The sequence below is a fragment of the Pseudorca crassidens genome, chromosome 19 (genome assembly GCF_039906515.1).
Source record: "Pseudorca crassidens isolate mPseCra1 chromosome 19, mPseCra1.hap1, whole genome shotgun sequence".
Taxonomy (NCBI): domain Eukaryota; kingdom Metazoa; phylum Chordata; class Mammalia; order Artiodactyla; family Delphinidae; genus Pseudorca; species Pseudorca crassidens.
The window spans coordinates 51,450,958-51,477,715 of record NC_090314.1 but is presented as its reverse complement, the minus strand read 5'-3'; the positions used below and the strand labels follow the sequence as shown (position 1 = coordinate 51,477,715).

Below are 26,758 nucleotides of genomic sequence, written 5' to 3'. Positions count from 1 at the left end.
CGCAGACCCTGCCACCATCCTCACACTCCGTTCCCAGACAGGGAACGCCTCCTTCATCAAGTGACCAGAGGGCATCGTCAGGGTTGGGGCAAATCAAAATCACAGGCACCCAAGGAGACAGTGAGGAGAAGGCAGCACCCCTTCTGAGATTTCTGGACAGAGACACTTGGCCCAACACCGTTACTCAGTTTTAAGGGCATTCTACAAAAGTGCCTGGGAATCTTCGAAAACATCAAGATGAAGAAAGTCAGGGAGGTGCTGTGGAATGCTCCAGAGGAGGAGATGAAAGACTCCCAGGTAAAGGCAACATGGGTTCTGGGGCCCTTGGATGAAACGTGAATGAGGTGGGCACTAGTATCAGCCACCTGTCGGCGAGACATTCCTGCTCTGGGTCGGAGGAGACGTTCTTCTTTACAGGAAACACACACGGAAGTACTCCGGGCTGATGGGTGCAATGCTGGCCTTCAAAACAGAGTTTTTGGTACTATCCCTGCCACTCTTCTCAAAGTTGGAAAAAGGAAAATGGGCAAAAAGATGTAAACACGTGTCACGAAAAGAGGAAACTCACATGGCCAACTGACGTGGAGTGAGGCTGACCACAGCTCGAGATCAGGGGGCACAAATCAAAGCACAGAGGGGCTCCACTCTGCTCCCACCTGCTGGACAAGATTTAAGAGCCTGAGGACACCCAGTGCTGGGGAGGCTCGGGACCCACAATGACCTGCCAGAAGGGATGGACGTCTCCAGCCACATGACAGCAGCACAGCTCCTCTCTCACAGACGAACCCGCTCATCCCCTGAGTCCTGGACGCTCACTTCTGGGTGTGAATACAAGAGGAACTCTCATACGTGTACAACAGGGGGTGCATGCAAGAACGTCCACAGCAGCTATTCACAAGGGCAAGAGCGTGGAAGCGGTCCGGGTGCCCTTCAGTAGGAGCATATGGGTGAATACACGCAGTGTGTTTGCCCAGTGGAATGTTGTACAGCAGACGAATGAATGAGCTGCAGACAATAGAGAAACAGAATGGAACAGAAAGTCTGGAAATAAACCTACACTGACATGGCCAATTGATTCTCAACAAAGCACGGAGGGAATTCAATTGAGAAAAGAAAGTCTCGTCAACATTGGTGCAACTTAATATTCATATGAAAAAATTAACGCCTGCTTCCTACCACATGAGACACAGAAATGAACACAAGGTGGATAATGGGTCTAAACATAAAAGTAAGAAAACAAGAGAATAACTCTTTTAGGGCAAGCAGAAACTTCTCAGGAAAAAAAATTTAACTATAAAAGAGAAAAATCAATAATTGGAACTTCATCAAGACTTAAACTTCTGCTCATCAAAAGACACCATTAAAAAATGAAAAGGCAAGCCACAGACAGGGAGAAAATACTCAAAACACACATCTGACAAAGGACTTGTATCCAGAATACACAACAAACATTCACAACTCACGAATAAGACAAACAACCCATTTTTTAAAAAATAGGCAAAGATTTGGACATCTCACAAAAGAGGATTTATGAATTGCCCATAAACCGATGAGAAGGTGCTCAACGTCACTAGCCATCAGGGAATGTAAATGAAAACAAAGGAGACGCACTTCACATCTGCTAGAATGGTTGAAACCAAGGCTGACCCATCAATGTTGGGAGAAGGTGGAGGGACACAGAGCGGCCATACTGCACCCGCCAGGTCCCTTCACCTGCAATTCCTCAACTCCGCCCCTCGGTATCTTCCCAAGAGAAAGGGAAACACACACCCACAGAAAGACTTACATCAGGATGTTTATGGCACTTTTATTGAAATAACAGGGGACTTCCCTGGTGGTCTAGTGATTAAGAATCCGCCTTCCAATGCAGGGGAAGCAGATGCAATCCCTGGTCAGGGAACTAAGATCCCACATGCCGTGGGGCAACCCAAGCCTGCGCGCTCTAGAGCCTGTGTGCCACAACTAGAGAGCCTGCGTGCCACAACTACTGAGCCCGCATGCTCTGGAGCCTGTGCGCCACAGCTAGAGAGAGAAGCCCGTGTACCGCAACTAGAGAGCCCGCATGCCTCAACTAAGACCCGATGCAGCCAAATAAATTAACTAATTAAAAATAAAATAAAATAACCCAAACTGGCAACTGCTCGAATGTCGACCAGCAGTAGCACAGAAACTAACTGTGGTAGCTTCACACCACGGGTTAAAGCACAGAGCGACCCACCACCCCTCACAGTCACGGGGGACCACGACGTGGCGTGGAAGCTAAACGCAGGTGCTCACACCATGTGGCTTCACTCACGCTGTCTGGAAGCAGCTCTGGATGACGGAAACATCTTCCGCCCTGACTGGGCTGTTAGTTATAGGGGTGTATAAAAGTGTCAAAACCCTCACATTGCTCACTTTGTACACAGTTTTCACGCTGAAATCTTGCATTTCACTGTATATAAATTTTACCTCAATTTAAAACAACAGGATGAACTATAATGACGTGCAACGACATGGATGGACCTTAACAATTTAAGTTTAAAAAGTTCAAAAATATTATATACAGCCTGGTACTCTTTTTATAAAGTTAAACACAACTGAGAACTTTTAATTGATTTTTCTCAGATTTGCATAGATACCAAAACGCTCAGCAGTGGGTGAGGACAGGGCATCATGTGGCGGTTGCCAGGAGCAGAAGTCAGCATAACGAGGTCGGAGCCGGGAGCTCACGTTAGCCTCGGACAGCAGGCTCACAGGTGCCGAGCATTATCAAAATAAACATGCAGGCACAGTCACGGACACAGAAGCAAACAACAAGACGGATGCATGGACCAGTGACGAGGAGGCATCCTGAACCCAGGTTCAGGGTTCATCCAGTTTTGTGCCCCTGAGACCCTGGGACCTAAATTCACAAAGAGGAAAAGAAATCACCATGGAAACTGGAAAACAACGATGATAACTAAAATTTCTGCTCAGAACTTATGGGATACCCCACAGCTGTCATGAGAAGAAAACAATTGCCTTACATTGCACTTCAGAGAAGGGAGGGGCTGCAAGCAAGGAGCTCGGGGTCCAATTTAAGGTCAGAGGTCGAGCACCAGGATGAGCCTGAACACAGCAGAAGAAACAAAACCACAAAGATGGAAAATCAAAGGAACAAAACAAATAAACGTAGAGGAAAATGAGCCCAAAGGGCAGTGGTCAGACAAAAGGAGTGTAGCCCCACCCTGGAGGAGCCCTGCACCCCCAGACCTGGAGCAGCGCCTCACCCCCAGACCTGGAGGAGCCCAAGGGAAGACTGCATACAGATAAATGTTCTCAGAGTGCCTTAAAGTCACTAAAAAGAAAATCTATAGTTGAGTATACACTACACATACAATTATGTGTTCTTTTCTCACCCATCATAATCATCTGTCATGTTATTAAAAATTCTTTATGAGCATTACAGTAATTCTCTCATACAGATTGACCACAATTCACTTCACTGTTAATCTACTATCCAGTATTAACTTGTTTCCATTAACTAATTTTCTGTCATTATAAATAACACTAAAGCCTCTTTGTACATAAATCATTTTCAGAATTTCAAGGATACCTAGAAGTGAAATTCAGGGTCAAGGGCACAAGCATTTTTTTTTTTTTTTTTTTTTTTTGCGGTACGCGCGCCTCTCACTGTTGTGGCCTCTCCCGTTGCGGAGCACAGGCTCCAGACGTGCAGGCTCAGCGGCCATGGCTCACGGGCCCAGCCGCTACGCGGCATGTGGGATCTTCCCGGACCGGGGCACAAACCCGTGTCCCCTGCATCGGCAGGCAGACTCTCAACCACTGCGCCACCGGGGAAGCCCGGGCACAAGCATTTTTAAAGTTCTTAATACAAAATGCAAAATTATGCTGTCAATGCTACCAGTTCACGTTGCATTTCCAAACACTGAGTATCTACATTTGTAGAGAACTTTGTTAATTTGATTTTTAAAAGTAGTATCTCAGTTAATTTAATTTGTGTTTGATCACAAACGATGTAACATTTTTTAAAGGTCATTGTTTGCATGTCTACCTCTGAGAGTATCAACTCCTGTCCTTTCCTATTTATCTACCACTCATTTTTCTTTGTGTTTTCTCACCAACTTGCATGAGTTACTTCTATTTAAGGTTATTAATCTTTTAAGCATTGTATTTGTCAAGACCTTCCTAGCTTATCTTCACTTTGTTTATATGTTTCTCTGCTGTGCAATTTTGTGTCTATATGTAACCCTATTTATCAAAAATCAGTTCCCTCATTAGGTGCTACAGCAATTAAACAGCAACGACTTATCAACCTTAAAGGCCGATTGTAACGTATTAGAACAATGATTTTCAAGAACCACACTAAAATGTAATACCTCTTAATTATTCAAAACATATAGTCACACGTTTTAAATAAAACAAAGAGTTACTTACCGAATCCAAAAAGCAAAGGTAAGATCCTGAGCTCTGTGCTATGGCTTGATTTTTAGAATATCCGACTGTTTAAAGAAGAAAAGGAAAAGCTCTTTTAGAATTCAATTTTCAATGAATTCTCTTTCATAAAATTCAGTGTGATGCACACAGTAGGAAAGCTAGGAACATTCTGCACCACCAACTAAAAAATCAGGCCTCTTTAGAAGAAACTGATGGAGTAAGTATAATGATAAGAGACAACAGTCCACCCAGTACCAGTGTTAAAGCAGGATGTGCTCACAGGAGGAAAATAAAGTCAGCAAACATTTATCCAGTACAGCACTAAGCTAAACCCTGGGGAATACTTTTAAAAAACAAAATTACAATGTCCCTGAATGGAAGGACTTGAGAAGAACTGGCAGGAACACTTTCTATAAAGTCTCTGTTGATAAAAGTCACGATACGGTTACCCGGCAGTTGGGGCCACATACACACGTGTGATCAGCTGGTAGAAGCTCACTGGACTGGACACTTCGTGGGCAGTTACCTGAACACGTATTTCAGTGATGAGGTACAGGCCCTGTCAGTGTCCACTGTTCCTGCACATACTGGGACCCCCAGCTCTTCCGGGAGGTACAGACCCTACTTCACCAAGACATGATCGGCACAAGAACCCCTCTTGGGATGGAAAATACACCACGCGTATGAAAATACACAAGGAGGATGGACAATCGTGGCCGCACGCGGCGTGGGTGCCCCTTGCACCGCTGAGCACAGGGAGCAGGCACCATGTGGGGACGGCACACGGAGCACAAAGGCAGCAGATTCACCTGCGCACCTGGAAATCAGGGAAGCGGTTTCCCTTGGGGAGGGGGGCTTCTGGGCCGGTGATGTCGCTCTTCATCAGGGTGCTGGCTGCACGGTGTGCTCAGTTTGTGAAAATTAATTGAGCTGTACAAAGATGATAGGTGTACTTTTCTGTATGGATATTATATCTTAAGAAATGTTTTAGAATCCTTGCCTTCAGAGATTAGACCTGAGTTGGAAGGAGAGGTAACCGACAACCTATATTAAATGCCAAATGAACGGTGGGAAGCTCTAGGGAGGCTTATGGAGAGAAGACGAGACCACGGCAGAGGGGGCCAGAGAGATGACGCGAGTTTACATCGAGAGAATGGGGTTCTGAGTGATGAACTGGGCAGTGAGCAGCATGGGGAGGACCGGCAGCTTTCAAGGGAGGGCAGCCAGGATAAGGCTTCCGAATAAGGAACAGAGCGCAGAAATGAACACACAGCAAGCTCGGTCTACATGCTGAGGGCGGGGCAGGTTAGAGGAGGCACTTAGTCCAAAAGAGGGGACCAAGGGGCCTTCGAGGGGCACAATTCCCACCTTCCCTAGAAAGGAAATTCTGGTGCCTGAATCGTATTACAGAGACACTTAGATTTGGTGCCACCGAGGAAAGTCGCACAAAGCAGAACAGGTGTGGGCAGAGTTAAAACAATAAATCCCTCTTACTCAGAGCTGAGACAACCCGAAAAATGTTGGTCCCAGGGGACACCAGCAAAGTGTCTGCCCCAGGCCTCACCCCAGGTGCTCCTCAGTTTTCCGCTGTAAGGGGAACAGGGAGAGAAGGCAGGTCCCTCCTGTTACTCAGCCACTTTCTGGAACAAACCACACTGCAACCAGAAGTAAGGACCTTGGCCCTCATGCAGGGCGTCAAAGGGTGTGACCTAGAGCAGTGCCTTTGGCTGTTTTCACATGAGGTAGCACCTTAATTTCCAGCATTAATCCTAGAGCTTAGCCAACCCAAACCAGTTAGCAGGACAGTCACAGATTTCAAAGAACCACAGGTATAACAAGCAAGAGAAGGAAATGCACACAAGGGGAGACAGGGGCCTGGCTCCTGACCTATAGCAACTATAGGTAAATCTCCATCATCACCACAAAGCAAGGCAGGCCCAGAGAAAGAGCTCATGGAATCAAAACGAAAAATGGGAAAAGACACGCTGAAATTAACAGGGGCTGTGTTTAAAAAGTGGTTTTATTAGCATTGGGTTTTAGAAGGGGAAATATCAAACCCAAGAATTTGGGTAATGAAGGAAAATGCATCTACTAAGGAAGCTGAAAGTTTCTCACGATGAATCTTGTGTTTGGCAAAGATAAGGAATTTGCTTTAATATTATTGCCTTGAAAAGTCAAATGTTTGTGCCAGGGCCTGATGTTTGGGGAGGTCTGTCCCTTTGTGAGGGGAGTCGGTTGTCATGGCCACAGCAGGAAAAACTCCCGCCTCGGTGCGATATTAACATTCCTTACTCTTGGAGAGAAGAGGGTGGGATTGTGTTTTATTTCAATTTTAGCAAGTGACCACATTATTAAGAAATGTTTTGCTCTATTATGATATGAAATAATAGTAAATGAATCTTAACCCAATTTAAATACCCAACACTCCTGAAAATAGACACTTTGGATCTACATTATCCAATAGTCGATATAACATTTCCTATTTAAGAAAATATTGTTCTAGGAAAATATGTCCTTTCTGACATAATCCAAATTAACTGTTTTATTATGTGTAACACAGGATTCCCATGAATTCGCTTGCTTTATCCAACTTCAGTGAGACAGCAGAATCATTTCTTCACAATGTTACAACTTACTTTTTTATTATTTATAGAATACATACAAATACGATATGGCTCAAGTTATATCTACTCTTTAAAAAGTGTTTTATGAATGATAAAACTTGCTTTTAAAGTGGAGATTAGACAAGCAATCGCAAGTCATCAAAATGCCTTTAAATTACTTCTGTTCAACTATGGAAGATGCGAAACATCTTAATTAAAGAATATCTTGAAAGGTTGCTCACAGTAGTTTCAAAAACCACCATTTGTTTACACACATTTCAGAAGCAGGTTGAAATGGATGTCGCACAATAACTGACGTATAAAAAATTTTCTATTTCAAACAGACTAAAGATAATGAAAACAAGAAATAATTCGGGGGAAGATACTAAAAATATGCATGAGATGGAGGAGGAGGAAGACAATAACAGAACAGCTGCTAAGACTTCTCAAGGGCCCACCGTGTGTGGCCTCCTCTGGAACCCGGCACACATCAGCTTGTCTTACGCCCTCCCGACACCCACACGGGCACCTACTGCTACAGCCTGTTCACAAAGAAGGAAACGGAGGCGCGGGGTGGGTGCAGTGGACCCAACCCCGCAGCGGCTCCAGAGCCCCCTCGCTCGAGCACCTGCCCCGTCGCCCATCCTCGGCACCTCAGAGGCTGCACCAGAAGGCAGGACCGTGTGCTGCCCTCACCTACCACAAGGCATCTCTGCGTGGGGTCACTGTGCGATGTCAGAGAACACGGTCTTTCCACAGGAACCTTCTAAAATAGCAGGGAAAAGGCTTTCTTCTTTTAAAAGACCAAGATTTTAAAATTATTTCTGATTTAACAATTTTTTCTAAACTATTTTAGACAATTTTCTGCTTTCCTAAGTAGAGTGCACTGGCTGCTGTTGTGAGGAACGCAAGGCAGGGCAGGGGAGCACTTTCTGGGAGAGAAGTCTCTGCTTCGTTCTCTGAAGCCCAACTATTTCTTAGCCCATTTTCACCAACATCCACCCTCTACTTGCCCCCCTTCCAAAAAAAAAAAATGCTGGCAGGAAGCTGCAAAAGGTAAAGTGAAGGGCACCTGCCCTGGCTGCCCTCAGTGGAAGGAGATGCACTTAAGCCCCTCGTGGAGAAGCACACTATCTTACTTGAGAGCCAGTGTTCAGAGATGCTTAAATCTGTTTGAGGGCGGGCCCCAGAGAGCTCGATCCCAGCTGTGCCATCGAGGGGGGCAGTGTGAACTCTGAGTAAATCAGGACTCAGGCGAGACCCACGTGAGCTTGCAAGGTGCACAAGCAAGAATCAGCAAGTGAGATCCACTGAGTCCCCCGACCACCCAACACCAGCAGAAAAGAGCAGAGAGAAAGCGGGAAGATGAGAAGGGGTCTTGGAGGACAAGAGGCATCTAGAAAGAGTAGAACTGCCTCTCCCGCTCACACCTCTCCCCTGAGAGCTACCTTGAATGCTTCAATCCTATGCCACACCCTACTGACCCACCCACCCACCTGGAAAGGATCTGAGTAGCTGCGAGCCTTTGTTTTGGCAAGTCACCCGCTGGGTTCGAACAGGATCTCATAGCCGAGCTAACACCCCCCTGGATCTCATCTGAGGGGTATTCCAGAGGGATCCCAAACCTTCAGCTGTGTCGGGAGCTACAAGGTTCCCTTAAGACCAAGCTCACTACGGAGGTGAAGCTACACCATTCCTGAGGATTTTAAAGGAGTGGTTCTCAACCCTGGATGCGCTTCAGTATGTTTTGGGAAGCTTTTACAACACGCATGCCATGGTTGCACCCCAGACCGATTACACAAGAACATCTTAGGGTAGGACTCAGGCATCAGGACTCTTAAAGCCTCTCCAGGCAATTCTAACATGCTACCAAAGTTGAGGACTACTTTTTAAAGAAAGACATGACTCCTAAAGCCTATAGGAACCTGTCCACCAGCCTATCATCTGCCCTACCTCTACCTTCAACCCCACCAGCCACAGTCTCAGCATCTGTCCTGCCTCCACTTTCAGCTCTAGCAATGTGTGCAGGCATATTGTTTTCAAGTCTTATATGAAAACTGTAAAGTCAAACTACTGGAAGCACACTAGATTACAATTAAAGCTAAAAATGCAAAGCGAACCATTTTTACAGAAACAGAGGATGAATGAAGAAACAACCACAACTTGGCCCAGCATCATGAAATTTCAAAACTCAAAACATAAAGAGAAAAATCTTAGACACTTTCAGAAAAGATGCCTTTAAAATAACAAGAATCAGACTTACATAAGATTTCTTACTAGAATCAGGGGATACCAGAAGATAATGAAGCAACTCCTCCAAAATTCTAAGGAAAATTATTTTGCACCTAGAATTCTATACCCAGACAAACTGCCAATTGAGTATAAGTACAAAATAAAGACATTTTTAGACATGTAAATACTCTAAATATTTTACCATCCACATACTGGATATGAAAAAATTATTTGAAGAAGTACTTAAGAGAAATTAAAAAGGAACACAATTAAAAAGAAAATTAGGGGCTTCCCTGGTGGCGCAGTGGTTGAAAGTCCGCCTGCCGATGCAGAGGACACAGGTTCGTGCCCCGGTCCGGGAAGATCCCACATGCCACGGAGCCGCTAGGCCCGTGAGCCATGGCCGCTGAGCCTGCGCGTCCGGAGCCTGTGCTCCACAACGGGAGAGGCCACAACAGTGAGAGGCCTGAGTATCGCAAAAAAAAAAAAGAAAAGAAAAGAAAATTAAATACAATAAAAAGAGAAGTAAAAAAAAAAAAAAAAAACCAAACAATGGTGCATGTGTATACAGTAGAAGGGAATAAAGCAGAAGATTTTTTAAAGGCTCCACAGATTCTGACACCTGGGAATCCCCTCAGTGTGCAGCACGGGGTTAGCAGCAGATTTATTTCAGTTCCTCCTCCAAGTCTAATCCACTAGGTGGTCTGCAGTGAATAACAGTTACTTAAAAAACCATTAGTGCTGTTTTTGCAAGGTTTAAGCTGTTGGAATCATCTAAGTCAAGTACATAAAACAACAAGAGTTACAGAACAGAATGTAAAGATTATAAGCCCTGACAATATAGATATATTATGACAAACCAAAACTCTGAGGGGGGAAAAAAGAGAAAGGGAAGTGTGAAGAACCTACAGTGGGCTAAATGTTTCCTCTTTCATAGCAAGTATCAACTGACACTGTGAGTTAAATAAATCCAGTAGGAACTAAAAAACACGGGTTGCTCCTAGGGCGTGGAGCTATTACATTTCATTGCAGACCTTTCTGTGTGCCTGAATTTTCTTTTTTTTTTTTTTAACCACAAACTGGTATTAAAAAAAAAATCTGTAATTAGTCAAAGTAGACATTTATTCGTGAAAATAAGTAAACGGTTTTCCTGCTATCTAAATGCAGGCTGTGAGGCTAGTTTACACGGGAGCTTGAGGCAAAAGTGGGCTGAATTGCTCTACACAGTTATTGCTCTCATGAAGCTACATCAGCAAGTCCAAGACCTTCTGTTCTCACCCCTGAGCCAGACATGTAACCCACACAAAAAACTACAGACCAACGTTCCATATGTATATAGATGTCAAAATCCTTAAGAAAACCGAATAATTGCATTGTATGAAAATACTGTAGTGTTATGGCTGGTTAGTTCTGGCACTGCAAGAGTGGTTCACTGTTAAGAAAAATACTAATGTAATTTACTACAATAAAAATGTTAGGAGAAAAACATAGGCAATCACCTTAACAGACAACTAAAAGACGTCTAATAAATTCTACACTGACGCCTCTTTTTTTTTTTCCTGGCTACACCATGCAGCACATGGGATCTTAGATCTCCATCAGGGATCAAACCCACGTCCCCAGCATTGGAAGTGCAGAGTCTTAACCGCTGGACCAACAGGGAAGTCCCTGATGCCTCATTTTATGAAGGCTTACTAAATTAGAAATATCAAGTTACCTTGATAAAGGTATCTATCAGAAAGCAATAGTAAATGTCATACTTTTAGCACTGAAACACTACAAACATTCCCACTAAGCCAGCATAATAAAAGGATTCATTAATGTGATTCCACATTGTTCTTCTACCCCCAAAAAAATATATGAAAAATAAAGAATAAATTAGAAATAAAGAAACAAAATTATAATATTTATTCAGGATTAGATTACCTAAATAGAAAATCTGAGATAATGTGAAAAACCATCAGCGTTGGACAAGACAGGGAACCAGTGAAACTGGTAGTCTACCCTCTCTACCCAAGTCCAACACTAGAAACAAAAGGAGATCATAGACTCTGAACTTCCGATTTAAAAACTGCAAGAACCTCGAGAGGAGACAGAAGGAGGTTGTACCCTGACGTGGACGGAAACCCAAATACCACAGTCCAGAGGCTCGCTTGGCAAGAACTTCTGGATTGTGTTCTTTCCTCCACCCGCCACTGTGTGGGGAGCTGACTGCCCGCCCCTCCCTCCATCGCTGTGAAGCAAAAGAACAGCAGGTTCAGGAGGCAGCACCAGGACTGGGAGAAGCTATTCCCACAAACACAGAAGACGGCCATTTCAGGCCTCCTCCTTCTCTTCTCCCTGTCCACTCCAAAAAGGAAAGGAATTGCACGGAACAGAGGAAGATGGAAGGATGAACAGAAGTAAGGGAAGCGGGGGGTGGGGGGTGGGCAAAAGCAGTACAGGCAGGTTACCTAAGGGGCACGCTCACCTGTATGGGGAGGTGCTCTGGGGGCAGCAAGTAGGGACTAAAGGAAGGATAATAAAGCTTGTGATGAAATTTCTTCATCACAGGATCCACCAGCCAACACTCAAACATGCCAGATAAGGACATACAAAAGGTAAAAGAATTCATCGTCAGTAGACCATCACTGCAAGAAATGTTTTAAAAAGTCCAGGCAGAAGGAACATCATAGAAGACGGAAATCTGGCTTTACACAAATAAAGAGCACTAAAAACTAACTATATGAGTAAATGAGTAATTTTCTTTCTTATTATTTAAATCTCTTAAAAAGATGATTGACTGTTTAAACTAAGTTAATACCAACGTTTGTGGGGTTTATGGTACATGTAAAAGTAGAATGCATGACAACAACAGCAAAAAAGGTAAGAGGGGAGAAAAGGACATGTACTGTCATGAGGTTCTCACACTATATGTGAAGTTGTACACACATTTGAGGGGCGGAACTTGGTAAGTTGACAGTATATTCTGTAAACTCCAAATCAACCACTAACAAGGCAAAAAAGGAATTATAGCTAATAAGCCAACAAAGGAGATAAAATAGAACCAAAAGAAATTTTGATTGGAGCTGGCCTGACAGCACAAGTTCCACAGACTGCTTGCCAGCAAAACTGGTAAAAATTATTTTTTAATAATTCAATTTTTAAAAATTATTTTTAAAATAATTTTTAAAAAACCCAACCATTTACAGTCTCTGGAAATGGCCCTAACACACAGCAAATGAAAAAAATATTTATTCAAGAAAATCTACTAAAACTTAGTAATAGTGAGGGTCTAGGTATGTGAGCCAAGACCTGCTCCTTCCCTCCCCCAAGAAGGAAACTCCACCCCAGACAGGTACAGCCAAAAATACAGGGTTCCCTCTTCTGCTAGGCCCGACAGAAAGCTATTTTTCTGGGAGACATAGGGCATCAGCATTTCTCATCCTGGCTCCAGGTACCTGTTGCTGAGGCTGCGTCCCAGGCAAGTGCAGTTGAAAAGTGGGGCTCCCTTCTCCCACTCAGCCCCCATGCTGGGATGGACTCTCTGTCTACACTGGGAATGGTATCACCAAGGATACTGGGGACCCAAATGCCCTTGCCCTAGTTTATGGGGTGGGGGTTCCATACTGAGAGAGACATGGGGTAACTGCCCACCCCCTGCTTCATCTGCAACAGGATGTGAAGGTCAAGCCCTAGGGTACACCCAAAACAGTGGTGAGAGGCAGCTGGTAAAGGAGATTGGTAGATTCATTGGCAATATAGGCTAAACTGTGGGACGACCAGTTTGCTAGACATAAACGGGTAAGAGACAGCTGAGAAGAGCCCTCCTGGTGTCAGAACAAACTTTAAACACTGACCTCAAGAACTACTCCTTTGAAGGAATATGAATTCACTTGAATTATTCTTATATAGCAATTTATGCTCTTAGGTATTGTTGAAAACAGTAAAGCAGTCAGCAATAAGTGGAGCTTGACAGCTGGGTGTGGTCAGGGAGAGAGAGGCCAGCCCACACCACTGCCACCTCAGGGTGACTGTGGGTACACCCAGCGCTGTATTCCTGAGAGAGATCATTAGAGGTTTCACACTGCAAGGGCAGGGGAGCAGACTTTACTAAAATTATCCAACCAGTCAATATACAAGCAAACAAGTCAATAATAATAACAAGCCTAGTCGGGGTGGGGGGGACCAGTACCCAGAGTTACTATAATATATTATCTAATATGTCCAGTTTCCAACAAAAATTAGGAGACATGCAAAGAAACAAGAAAGCATTACCCAGACACCGAATAAAAAGAAGGCCCAGAAACTTCTAGTGAGAACATCACGGTGTCTGATTTAACAAAGACCTCAAAGTAACCATTATAAATATGTTCAAAGACTTAAAGGAAACCGTAATTAAAGAAGCAAAGAAAGGTATGAAGACAATGTCATATCAAATCAAGAGTATCAATAAAGAGACAGAAATTATTAAAAAGGATCAACTGGAAATTCTAGAGCTGAAAAGTATAACACCCTAACTAAAAAATACCCTGGAGGAACTCAACAGTATATTTGAATCGGCAGAAAAATTAGCAAACTTGATGGATAAAAATAATGCAATCTGAAGAACAGGGAGAAAAAAGAATGAAGAAAAATAAACACGACCTCAGAGAAATCTGAAATACTATTAAACACACTAACATATGCATAATAGTAGTACCAAAAGAAAAGGAGAGAGCAATAAGCACAAAAAATATTCAAAGATATAACGGCTAAAATCTTTCCAAATGCAGTGAAAAACATTAATCTACACAATCAAGAAGCTCAACAAACTCCAAGTAGGATAAACTCAATAGATTCACAACTAGATACATCATAGTAAAAACACTGAAAGCCAAAAACAGGGAGAAACTCTTAAAAGAGACAAGGGAAAAAAAAGGAAATCTCAATAAGATTAACAGTTGACTTTTCAGCGCCAACAATGGAGGCCAGAAGGCAGTGGGATAACATATTCAAAGAACTCAAAGAAAAAACTGTTAACCAAGAATCCTATATCCAACAAAACTATCTTTCAAAAATAAAGGAGAAATTAAGACATTCCAAATAAACAAACACTGAGAGAAATTGTTGTTGATTCACCTTACAAGAGATACTAAAGGAAGTTCTTTAGATTAAAAAGATTGACCCCAAGTGATTCCAGGGAGTATTTCAAATCCATGAAAGAAAAAAAGAGAGCACCAGTAAAGTAACTGTTAATTATAAAAGACAACATAAATGCATATTTCTTCTCCTTTCTTCTGCTAACTGAAGTAGCAGTAGTAAAAAAAAAAAAAAATTGTATAAAACAATATGTAACAACCCAATCAAAAAATGGGTGGGGGCTTCCCTAGTGGCACAGCGGTTGAGAGTCCACCGGCCGATGCAGGGGACACGGGTTTGTGCCCCGGTCCGGGAAGATCCCACATGCCACGGGGCGGCTGGGCCCATGAGCCATGGCCGCTGAGCCTGCACGTCCAGAGCCTGTGCTCCGCAACAGGAGAGGCCACAAGAGTGAGAGGCCTGCGTACTGCAAAAAAAAAAAAAAAAAAAATCTACGAACAATAAATGCTGGAGAGGGTGTGGAAAAAAGGGAACCCTCCTACACCGTTGGTGGGATTGTAAATTGATGCAGCCACTATGGAGAACAGTATGGCAATTTCTTTAAAAACTAAACATAGAGCTACCATATGATCCAGCAATCCCACTCCTGGGCATATATCTGGAGAAAACCATAATTCGAAAGGATACACGCACCCCAGTGTTCACTGCAGCACTATTTACAATAGCCAGGACATGGAAATAACCTATATGTCCATCGACAGAGGAATGGATAAAGAAGATATGGTACATATATACCATGGAATATTACTCAGTCATAAAAAAGAATGAAATAATGCCATTTGCAGCAACATGGATGGACCTAGAGACTGTCACACAGAGTGAAGTAAGTCAGAAAGAGAAAAACCAATATTAATGCATATATGTGGAATCTAGAAAAATGGTACAGGTGAACCAGTCTGCAAGGCAGAAATAGAGACACAGATGTAGAGAACAAATGTATGGACACCAAGGAGAGAAAGCAGGGGATGGGGGGTGGGATGAATTGGGAGACTGGGATTGACATATATACAATAATATGTATAAAATAGATAACTAATAAGAACCTACTGTATAGCACAGGGAACTCCACTTCACTGTACAGCAGAAACTAACACAACATTGTAAAACAACTATACCCCAATTTAAAAAAAATGGTACAAATGAACCTATTTACAAAACTGAAATTGAGTCACAGATGTAGAAAACAAACTTATGGAAGGGGGAGTATACATTGGGAGATTGGGACTGACATACACATACTACTATATATAAAAGATAACTAATAGGAACCTACTGTATAGCACAGGGAACTCTATTCAGTGCCCTGTAATTACCTACATGGGAATGGAGTCTAGAAGAGAGTGGATATATGTATATGTATGGCTGATTCAGTTTGCTGTACAGCAGAAACTAATACAACATTGTAAATCAACTATACTCCCAATAAGAAATTAATTAAAAAAACAATATGTAAGTAATGTATTATTGGGTCTATAACATACAGAAACTCTGAATCTGGCAAAACTATCCTTCAAAAATGGAGAAATAAACACATTTGCAGATAAACAAAAGCTGAGGGAGATATTCCCTAACAGATCTGCCCTACAAGAAATGCTAACAGGAGTCCTTCCTGCTCTAATGAGAACACTAGACAGTAACTTGAAATCATACAAACAAATGAAAAACATTGATGAAGATTACTATGTAGCTAAATATAAAAGCCAGTATTATTTTACTTTCAGTTTGTATTTTTCCCATATGATTTAAAAAACACATTAAACAATGATTATAAACCTATGTTAATGGGCAAATAATAAAGATGTAATTTGTGACAAAAATGATATAAAGTGGGAGGTACACAGCTGTACAGGAGCAGAGCTTTATACACTATTAAAGTTAAGTTGATGTTAATTCAAATTAGATTGTTATAAATTTAAGATGTTAATTGTAATCCCCACAGTGATGACTAAGAAAATAACTTACAAATACACAGAATAGGAAATGAGAAGGGAATAAAAATGGCACACTAGTAATAACCAATTACACACAAAGGAAAGCACTGATGGAGGATTGAAGAATAAAACAGATAGACAGCATATAGAAAACAACAGCAAAATGGCAAAAGTCCTTCCTCGAAAGTAATTACTTTAAATATAAATGCTCCAATTAAAAGGCAATGATTGGCAGAATGGATTAAAAAAACACATGATACATTTAAATGCTACAGGAGACTCATCTTAGATCCAAAGGCACAAATAAGTCAAAAGTGCAATGATGGAAAAAGATATTCCATTCAACCAACAACCAAAAAAGTGCTGGAGTGATTAAACTAGTACTAGGGAAAATAAACCCTAAGTCAGAAATTGTTACAAGAAACAAAGGACACTATATACTGATGAAAGGGTCAATCAAGAAAATATAACAATTATAAAACTATACACATCTAACAAGAGAGCCCCAAAATAAATGAAGCAAAAATGAACAGAATTGAAGGGAGAAACATAATTCTACTATAGTAGTTGAATACTTCAACACCTCACTTTCAATAATAGATAGAACATCCAGACAGAAGGTCAGTAAGGTAATAGAGGACTTGAACAACACTATAAACCAACAGACCTAACAGACATATACAGAACACTCTACTCAGTAACAGCATTGCATTGCATTCTTCCTAAGTGCACATGCAACATTCTCCAGGACAGACCACATGTCAGGCCACAAAACATATCTCAAAAAATTTTTAAAGACTGAAATCAGATTAAGTATCTTCTCTGACCACAATGGAATGAAACTAGAATTCAATAACGGAAGGACAAATATGTGAAAATTAAACAACCTACTCTTAAATAACCAATGGGTCAAATAAGGGAAATTAGAATATACTTAAGAGATAAATAAAAATACAGCATACCAAAACTTACAGGATGCAGCAAAAGCAGTGATCAGAGGGAAATTTATATATAAATGTCTACATAAAAGACATCTCAAGTCAACAACCTAACTTTACATGTTACGGAGCTAGAAAAAGAAGAACACATTAAACACACAGCTAGCAGAAGGAAAGAAATAATAAAGATCAGAACAGAGGTAAATGAAATAAAGACTAAAAAAACAACAGAGAAAATCAATGAAACCAAAAGTTGGTTCTTTGAAAAGATCAACAACATTGACAAACCTTTAGCTAGACTAAGAACCAATAAGCTTCAAATTACTAAAATAAAAAATGAAAGTGGGCAGACTTCCCTGATGGTCCAGTGGTTAAGACTCTGCACTTCCACTACAGGGGGTGCGGGTTCGACCCCTGGTCAGGGAACTAAGATCCCACAAGCCGTGAGGCACGGCCAAAAAAAAAAAAAAGAAAAGAAAAGAAAAGAAAAAGAAAGTGGGTTCATTACTACTAAACTTAACAGAAACCTAAACAGATTATAATTGAATATTATGAACAACTGTATGCCAACAAATTAGATAACCTAGATGAAATGGACAATTTCTAGAAACACACTAACTCTCAAAACTAACTCAAGAAGAAGTAAAAAATCTGAACATACCTATAACAAATACAGAGATTGAATCAGTAATCAAAATCTCCCAACAACAGCAAAAAAGCCTAGGATCAGACAGTTCCACTAGTGAATTCTACCAAACATTTAGATAATTAACAACAATCCTTCTCAAACTCTTCAAAAAAAAAAATAGAAGAAAAGGAAACACTTCTTAACTCATTCTACAAAGCCAGCATTACTCTGATACTACAGTCAGACGGAGACATCAGAAGAAAGGAAAACTACCTACCAATATCCCTTATGAATATCTATGTAGAAATCCTCAACAAAATACTGGCAAACTAAATCCAGCAGCGTATTAGAAAGATTATACACCATGACCAAGTGGGATGTATCCCAGTAATGCAAGGGTGGTTCAACATATGAAATCAATCAGTACAATATACCACCTTAATAGAACTGAAGGAAAAAAACCTACATGATTATCTCAGTTGATGCAGAGAAAAGATTGGACAAAATCCTCTTTCATGATAAAGAAAAACACAGTCAACAAACTAGGAATTGAAGGGAACTTCCTCAGCATGATAAAGGGTATTTACAAAAATCCACAGCTAACATCATACTCAATGGTGAAACACCATACGCTTTCCCCCTAAGATCAGGATCAAGACAAGGGTGTCTCCTTTCTCCACTCCTACTAAACACTGGAAGTTCTAGCTGAAGCAATTAGGCAAGAAAAAGAAATAAGGCATCCAGTTAAAAAGGGATAAGTAAAACTATCTGTTGCAGATGACATGATCTTAAATATAGGAAATCCTAAAAACTCACAAAAAAACTACTAGAGCTAATAAACAAGTTCAACAAAGTTGCAGGATACAAGATCAATACACAGGAAAATCAGTTTTCCTATACAATAACAATGAACAATCTGAGAAGGAAATTAAGAAAACAATTCCATTCACACTACCATAAAAAATAATAAAGTGCTGAGGAGTTAATTTAACCAAAGAGGCAAAAGTCTTGTACATTGAAAGTTATAAAACATTGATAAAAGAAACTGAAGAAGACCTAAGACCTACGGAAAGATATTCTGTGTTCATGAATTGGAAGACTTAATACTATTAAAGTGACAACACAACCCAGATATACAGATTCAATGCCATCCCCATCAAAATCCCAATGGTCTTTATTGCAGAAATGAAAAAACTGATCCTAAAATTCATATGAAATTGCAAAACAATTTTGAAAAAGGAAAACGAAGTTGGAAGACTCATACTTCCCGATATCAAAACCTACCACAAAGCTATGGTAATCAAAGCAGTGTAGTACTGGCATAAGAATAGAGTCCAGAAATGAACCCATTCATTTACGGTCAACTGATTTTCACAAAGGTACCGAAACTCTCAATGGAGAAAGAATAGTCTTAAACAAATGGTGTTGGAACAACTCAATATCCACATGCAAAAGAATGAAGTTATATTCTTACTTCACACCATATACAAAAATGAACTCAAAATGGAACAAAGACCTACATAAAAGAGCTCAAATTATAAAACTCTTTGAAGAAAACGAAGGAGTAAATGTTCATGACCTTGATTAAGCAATGATTTCTTAGATAGGACACCAAAAGCACATAAAATGACAACAAAAATAAATTGGATTTTATCAAAATTACAATTTTTGTGCATCAAAGATTATTCTCAGGAGAGTGAAAAGACAATCCAAAGTATGGGAGAAAATATTTGCAAATCATATATCTGATAAGGCGCTAGTATCCAGAATATATAAAGAACTCTTACAGCTCAACAACAAAAAGGCAAACAATCCAATTTTAAAATGGTCAAAGGACTTGGATAGACATTTCTCCAAAGAATATATACAAATGGACAACAAGCACACAAAAAGAGGCTCAATATCATTAGTCACTAGAGAAATGCAAATGAAAACCATAATGAAGGGCTTCCCTGGTGGTGCAGTGGTTGAGAGTCCGCCTGACGATACAGGGGACACGGGTTCGTGCCCCGGTCCGGGAAGATCCCACATGCCGCGGAGCGGCTAGGCCCGTGAGCCATGGCCGTTGAGCCTGTGCATCCGGAGCCTGTGCTCAGCAACAGGAGAGGCCACAACGGTGAGAGGCCCGTGTACCACAAAAAAACAAACAAACAAAAAAAAACACAATGAAAAACCATTTCACACTCACTAGGATGGCTATAATTAAAAAGAACACAGAAAATAAGAAGTGTTGGTAAGGATGTGGAGAAACTGGAGTCCTCATACATGGTTGGTGGCAATGTAAAATGGTGCAACTGATGTGGAAAATAGTTTGGCAGTTCCTCAGTATGCTGAACATAGAATTACAATATGACCCAGCAATTCAACTACGAGGTATATACCCAAAGGAACTGAAAACCTATGTTGAAACAAAAATTTGTACACAAATGTTTATACTAGCACTCTTCACAACAGCCAAAAGGTAGAACAACCCAAATGTCCCTCAGCTGATGAATGGATAAACAAAATATGGTACATCTATACAATTAAATATTGGGTTGGCCAAAAAGTTCGTTTGGTTAATGAATACATTGTTCAATAAAGTTCTCAGTGCAAATGAAAAATGTCTTTCATTTTTACTTAAAACCAAATGAACTTTTTGGCCAACCCAATATTATTCTCTCGTAAAAAGGAATGAAGTACTAATATATGCCTCAACATGAACCTTAAAAACATCTTGCTACATGAAAGAAGCCAGTCACAAAAGAACACATATTATATGATTCCATTTATACAAAATGGCTAAAACAGGCAAATCTACAGACAGAAAGTAAATCAGTGGTTGCGTAGGGCTGGGGGGGATGGGGGATGGAGGGTGATAACTAAAGGATACAGGGTTCCTTTCTGAGGTGATGAAAATGTTCTAAAATTGACTGTGGTAGTGGCTGCACACATCTGTGATCATACTACAAAACACTTGATTGTATACTTTGATGGGTGGATTGTATGGTATATAAATTGTATTTTAATAAAGCTGTTATAAAAGATATTTAATTAATCCAAAAGAAGGCAGAGAAAGAGGAAAATGGAATGAAGAATAGATGCGACTAATATAAGATAATAGCAAGAAGAGAGACTCAAACCTAACCACATCAATAATCATATTACATGTATCTAATGTAAACATCCCAGTTAAAAGGCAGAGATTGTCAGATTGGATTTAAAAAGCACCATCATATGTTGTCTACAAGAATCTATAAGGGAGGGGGCATCCTTTAAATATAAAGACAGGAATGGGTTAAAAGACAAAATGATGGAAAAGATACACTATGCTAACACTAGTCAAAATAAAGCCAGAGCAGTTATATTAATATCAAACAATGTATATTACCAGAGGTCAGGAGGGTTATTCGTAATGATGAAGGGGTCAATTCTTCACAACAATCTCAAATATTAACAGAGTTTCAAAATACACAAAGCCAAAAATGATAGAACTATAAGGAAGAATAATAAATCTACAGTTAGAGTTGGAGATTTCAATACCCCGCCTCAGTAACTGAGAACAAGCAGACCTTGTATCAGCAAGGATGCAGTAGATTTAAACAAGATTGTGCCCAACTGGACTTAATTTACGTTTACAGAAAACTCCACCAACACCAGCAGATACACAACCTTCTCAAGTGCACACGGAACATTTGCCAAGATAGGCCTTATTCTGGGCTATAAAGTAAATCTTACTAAATTTAAAAGATTCAAGTCAGGGCTTCCCTGGTGGCGCAGTAGTTGAGAGTCCGCCTGCCGATGCAGGGGACGCGGGTTCGTGCCCCGGTCCGGGAAGATCCCGCATGCCGCGGAGCAGCTTGGCCCGTGAGCCATGGCCGCTGAGCCTGCACGTCCGGAGCCTGTGCTCCGCAGCGAGAGAGGCCACAACAGTGAGAGGCCCGCATACCGCAGAAAAAAAAAAAAAAAAAAAGATTCAAGTCAAAAAGGTATGTTCTCTTACTTCAGAGGAATTAAATCAGAAATGAATAATAGAAAGATATCTGGGAAATCCCTCAAATATTTGGAAACTAAATACTAAATACTTCAAATAATCCATAAATCAAATAAGAAATCAACGGGGAAATTAGAAGGTATTTTGAAGCTGAATGAAAATTAAAACATAACATAACAGAATTCGTGGGATGTTGCTAATGCAATAGTTAGAGGGGAATTTATATCACTAAATGCCTATGCTAGAAAATGAGAAAGGTCTCAAACCAATGACTTCAGCTTTCACCTTAAGAATTACAAAAAGAGGGGCTTCCCTGGTGGCGCAGTGGTTAAGAATCTGTCTGCCAATGCAGGGGACATGGGTTTGAGCCCTAGTACAGGAAGATCCCACAGGCCACGGAGCAACTAAGCCCGTGCGCCACAACTATTGAGCCTGCGCTCTAGAGCCTGCGAGCCACAGCTACTGAGCCCGCATGCCTAGAGCCCGTGCTCCCCAACAAGAGATGCCACTGCAATGAGAAGCCTGGGTACCACAATGAAGAGTAGCCCCCACTCGCTGCAACTAGAAAAAGCCCGTGCGCAGCAACAAAGACCCAACACAGCCAAAAATAAATAAATTAATTAAAAAAATAAGAATTACAGTAAGAACCAATTAAACCCAAAGTGAGCAGAAAGAAAATAATACAATTCAGAGTCAAAATAGAAAACAGACAAAATAGGAAAAAGAAAAACAATATAGAAAATCAATGAAACCAAAAGCTGCTTCTTTAAGAAGATTTTTTTTTAATGGACAAAAACAAATCTAATGTCACAAGAAAAGAATTTTAAAAATTAGGGGTGACCAATAATGACCAATCACACCAGGAATGAAAACACCCAATGGCTTTCTGTTGGGCTGAGTAAGTAAAGAATGAGCAGTGGATGTACACAAATCCTTACTGAAGCATAAGAAAGCCAGGCTTACCGTGTCCTTAGTAAGTGGTATACTCAAGTATTACTCAGGATAATTTTCACCAGGATTTGAACAACAGGAAATTATTTAAGTACATAAGTCGATAAGAATAATAAACTAAACACGGTTACTGACCTCCTCGGGGAGAAGGAGAATCGTGCCCTCCAATGACCACAAGGATGCCGGAACCTTCCAGCTTCTCTTTCCATTTTTCAATGATAGTCATAGACTTGTCCTGAAAGCACGAGGACGTTGGCAGGTCAGGAAACTTTCCTCCAAACAGTCAGAGGTGACTTACACTAGGGCTAAATCACCAACAGGAAGTTCATAAATACCTTACTGGCATCATTAAAAATGGAAAGCTCCATGGAGCCTTCGAAATCCTGCTGCAAAACAGACCCCAAGCACTCGTCCAGCCACGGTTCAGCGTCATGGACCGGGAGGATAACAGACTGGAATTCAAAACAAAACGATTGAGAAACAAGTGTGGAAACTGAATACTCTTTCCATGGCTCTAATTTACTTCCCCATTACCATCCACACAATGCTTATTTCCAAAGGGCAAGACCTGACTTACAGAGTAACCCAGAATAAGGCTTCCAGGGAAAGAATATGTCCTGACAAAAAAAAAAAAGGTGTCTATGCCTCCTCTCAAGATTTATTGTCTTAGATTTCTCAGAACTGGTCTTTTGGATGCTTTTGAAAAGGAAACAAAAATCTGAAAGGCATCAAAAATGTTCCCAATTCAACGGCAAATTCATGTGTTTCCCAATCAGTGGTCAGAAACATCATCATTTTGGTTGAAACAAGCATCTGTGTATCTTGAACCCACTCATGAAATAAGCATTTTCAGTAAACCATGATGTTAGAGAAACTGCAACAAAGAAACCCTTTAAAGTACCCCCTACACTTGCTTTAACAAAGTATGGGGGCAGGGCTGGGAAGAGGGGAGGTGACCTCCCTCCAGCTCTCTCTTCCTTTGCTCTACTCCATTTAGGATAGTTTGGCACTGTCCTCTTCTCATAGGGCCCACATAAAACAAAAATTTATGAAGTGTACGGAGTAAAACCAGTAAATCTTGACTGCCAACAAAACAACTGATTACAGGATTTGTCTTAATTCTGTATATTACCACATTAAGCAATACAGAATACCCAAAGATAGAAGTTACAGTCGGTCCTCACCCTTGAGTTTATACCCTAATGAAGAGTGGACACATTCCCAAGTAAGAAGACAGAAACACAGGTCATCCAGGTGTGAGCGTGTGTCTACACATGCATACACGTGCAAACATACATACATGCATATATGTACGAATTATATATCTATACAGAATATAGATATTTTAAATGCTAAATCTGAATATGGTTATGAAAAGCTCACAGATATAAGGACTGAAAATACACTTCTGTCAAGTTCTTTACTCTGAGGATCTGATTCAACAGTGGTATCCCTTCCTGCATTTATGTTATCCACATAAATAGATCCCTAATTTACTTACATATTTACTTTACTTTGGAATTATTTTTTAAAGGAAAGAATATTTTTACTGTTTTCAAGATCTACAATACGAAACATAATGTGAATTTCTGCCAAAGATGAGCCTTGATTAATCTCTGTTCGCACTCTTGCTGGTGCTTTAACGTTGATTTGGGCAGAGACTCTCATAGGCTGCCCAAGAGAAGAGGCGGTGGTGGTGTGGGAAATGGAGACCCAGGATGGGGAGAGGAGGGAGGGAGGGATGGAGGGGAGAGGAGCGGGGAGGAGGAGGACGGAGGAGAGAGGGACGGAGTTGAAAGGAGAGGAGAGGAGGGGACAGGAGACGACCGCAGAGTCCGGGAGACAGAGTCAGGGAGCGGTACTAGAGCTGAGGGGCGGGGAGGGGCGAGGAGGGACGGGGCGCCACCCCCATCCCCACCTCCCACCCCCGCCAGCCCAGCACCTACCACTTGGACGGGGGCGCGGGCCTGGCCGAGGGCGGCAGCCGTGTACCCGCTGGCCTGCATGGCGCGCGCTCCTCGGGCCGCCCCGCCCACTTCGGCCTACGGCGCGTGCGCGGGCGGCTCGCCGGGAGGCGGGGCCGAGACCGGGCGCCTCCGATTGGCGCAGAGGGACGTCGATCCAGCGGGGACCTGCAGGCAGTGGAGAGGCGCGGCCTAGAGCGGCGGAAGGACAGTCCAGCCACAACCACAGGCACAGCCCCGCCCACCCTTCACCCCGCCACAGCCACAAGCACACGCACACGCACACGCCCTCCCCCCACCCCCGCCCCGAGGGAGCTCATCTGATCTGCTCAGAGGTCCGCAGTGAAGCAAGTGTTACAGGAGTTCTTGGACTGTGCAGAAGGTGGGGTTTGTGGGAAGATGCTGCGCTGTCCCGGTGGCTACGCCTTCCCACGTGTGTCCCTTCTCTGACCAGGAAAGGTTCTGTGTGAAGAGCAGGTGATGGTCCCCTGCACTGGCGACGGGACGCCTGAGCGGCCCCCTGTGGAGCACCGGGCCCCGGGGCGCCGCCCGGGGGCCGAGGGGACCACCTGTCACGCGGGTGCCCCGACCCATCTGGGTCAGTGAGCACGTCATAGCCTTTACCGCCCCAAACTAATGTTAAATGCAAATCATTCTACAAAGTAGCAATTATGATAAAGCCGAACTTCTGTTTCATGTCTTGTAAGCATCACTTCAAATGTCATTTTTCCTTAAACTGCATCAATATTTTCAAAGCCTGTTGCACAGATTGAAACGCTTAGGTCAGATGAGTAAAAATGCATCCTATCTACAAAGGATAAGGCACAAAAACAATCTGAGAATTTGTTTCCAAGGACTTGATGTGCTCCAGGGGTTGATGTATTAGGAATAGTTTCATTTTAAGGGACTAGGTAAAAAGTCGCTTGATAGCTTCCAGAATGTGCTGTGGGCTTTGGAGCTGGACTGCCTCAGTAATCAGTGGGAGGAAGAGATAAGGGGTCCCCACGGCGTCTGGCACCTCCACAGCACATGCTATCGGAATTGGGCTTGGCTACTCCTGTCTTGCTTCCTGTACATCTCCTGCTGCCAGAAGTTTGCTTTTCACTGCCTTCCCCCTAATAAAAATTTGGCTGGAGTCTGCTTTTTGCAAACATTCAGAGTGCCAAGAGGCACTTCAGAAGTGCAGGGTTTGCTGAGATTCTTCTCTTCATGGTAGGAACATTCTCAACAGAGGGACCAGACTATGGGGCCTGACACCACCACTCCAGAGGGACACGGACATAGGGAGGATGTGGGGTAGGATGAGGAGGTGACAAAGTCATGGGCCCCTGGAGAGGAAGTGATGCAGGTCTCCCACAGCTCTTGGCTCACCCAGTGACTGACATTTTTCTTTATTTTTAAATGTTGTTTCTGCAGACTGTTGGAGAATCCTGGTTGTATTCAGAAAACTCAGTGCCAACTGCCAGGGCCTCCAAATTTTAAAATGCCAACAGCCCTCTTACAATGTGGGTATAGGAAGCAAAGATGGGCATAGGTCTGGACTCGGCCACACTGGGCCCAAAGTCAGAATGAGTCTGTCGTGGGTGCACCCGTGAAGGGTGAGGTCAAGCTTGAATGCCAGCAGCTGGACGTTCCCCTACAGCCCACACTGCAAGACCTCCAAGCAAGTGTCCTGTCCAAGTTTCCTGATGAGATGAACCCCAAAAGATGCAGCTGGACCTCCACTGGGCAGTGATGCTGCTGGGAGGTAAGGAGCCACCCAGCACCATGGACGACAGTGCACTTGGACTGTCGGAGATGGGCTGCCTTGGTGGCCACAGTGCCCTGATAGTAAATCCATTCACGGGGGAGCAACCATCTGTGTGACTGTGTGATGTGCACCAGTGTCCTGTTTTCTACGTTCTCATTTTTGTAAAGGCTAGTTGAGACTCACTGTGTTGAGAAGAAGCTGCAGCTGGACTTCTTACCAGCCTTGGGAAATAATGAGGTTTCCATCAC

At 42.2% G+C, this 26,758-nt stretch overlaps 1 protein-coding gene across 5 annotated transcripts in view; it reads right to left on the bottom strand.

The window, feature by feature from the left end:
* Window positions 1-24,854, bottom strand: part of B3GNTL1 (UDP-GlcNAc:betaGal beta-1,3-N-acetylglucosaminyltransferase like 1) — a 120,732-nt gene extending 95,878 nt beyond the window's left edge. For all 5 annotated transcript variants that reach the window (XR_010937578.1, XR_010937579.1, XR_010937580.1 and 2 more), the window contains exons 1-4: window positions 24,743-24,854; window positions 23,132-23,248; window positions 22,932-23,031; window positions 4,420-4,484 (exon numbers count right to left, since the gene is read on the bottom strand). Coding sequence is in view for 2 of the 5 variants with exons in the window: in XM_067716315.1 (XP_067572416.1) it covers window positions 4,420-4,484; window positions 22,932-23,031; window positions 23,132-23,248; window positions 24,743-24,802 (342 nt within the window). In the remaining 3 variants the exon portion in view is untranslated. The remainder of the gene's footprint in view (window positions 1-4,419; window positions 4,485-22,931; window positions 23,032-23,131; window positions 23,249-24,742) is intronic.
* Between the last annotated feature and the right edge of the window lie 1,904 nt (window positions 24,855-26,758).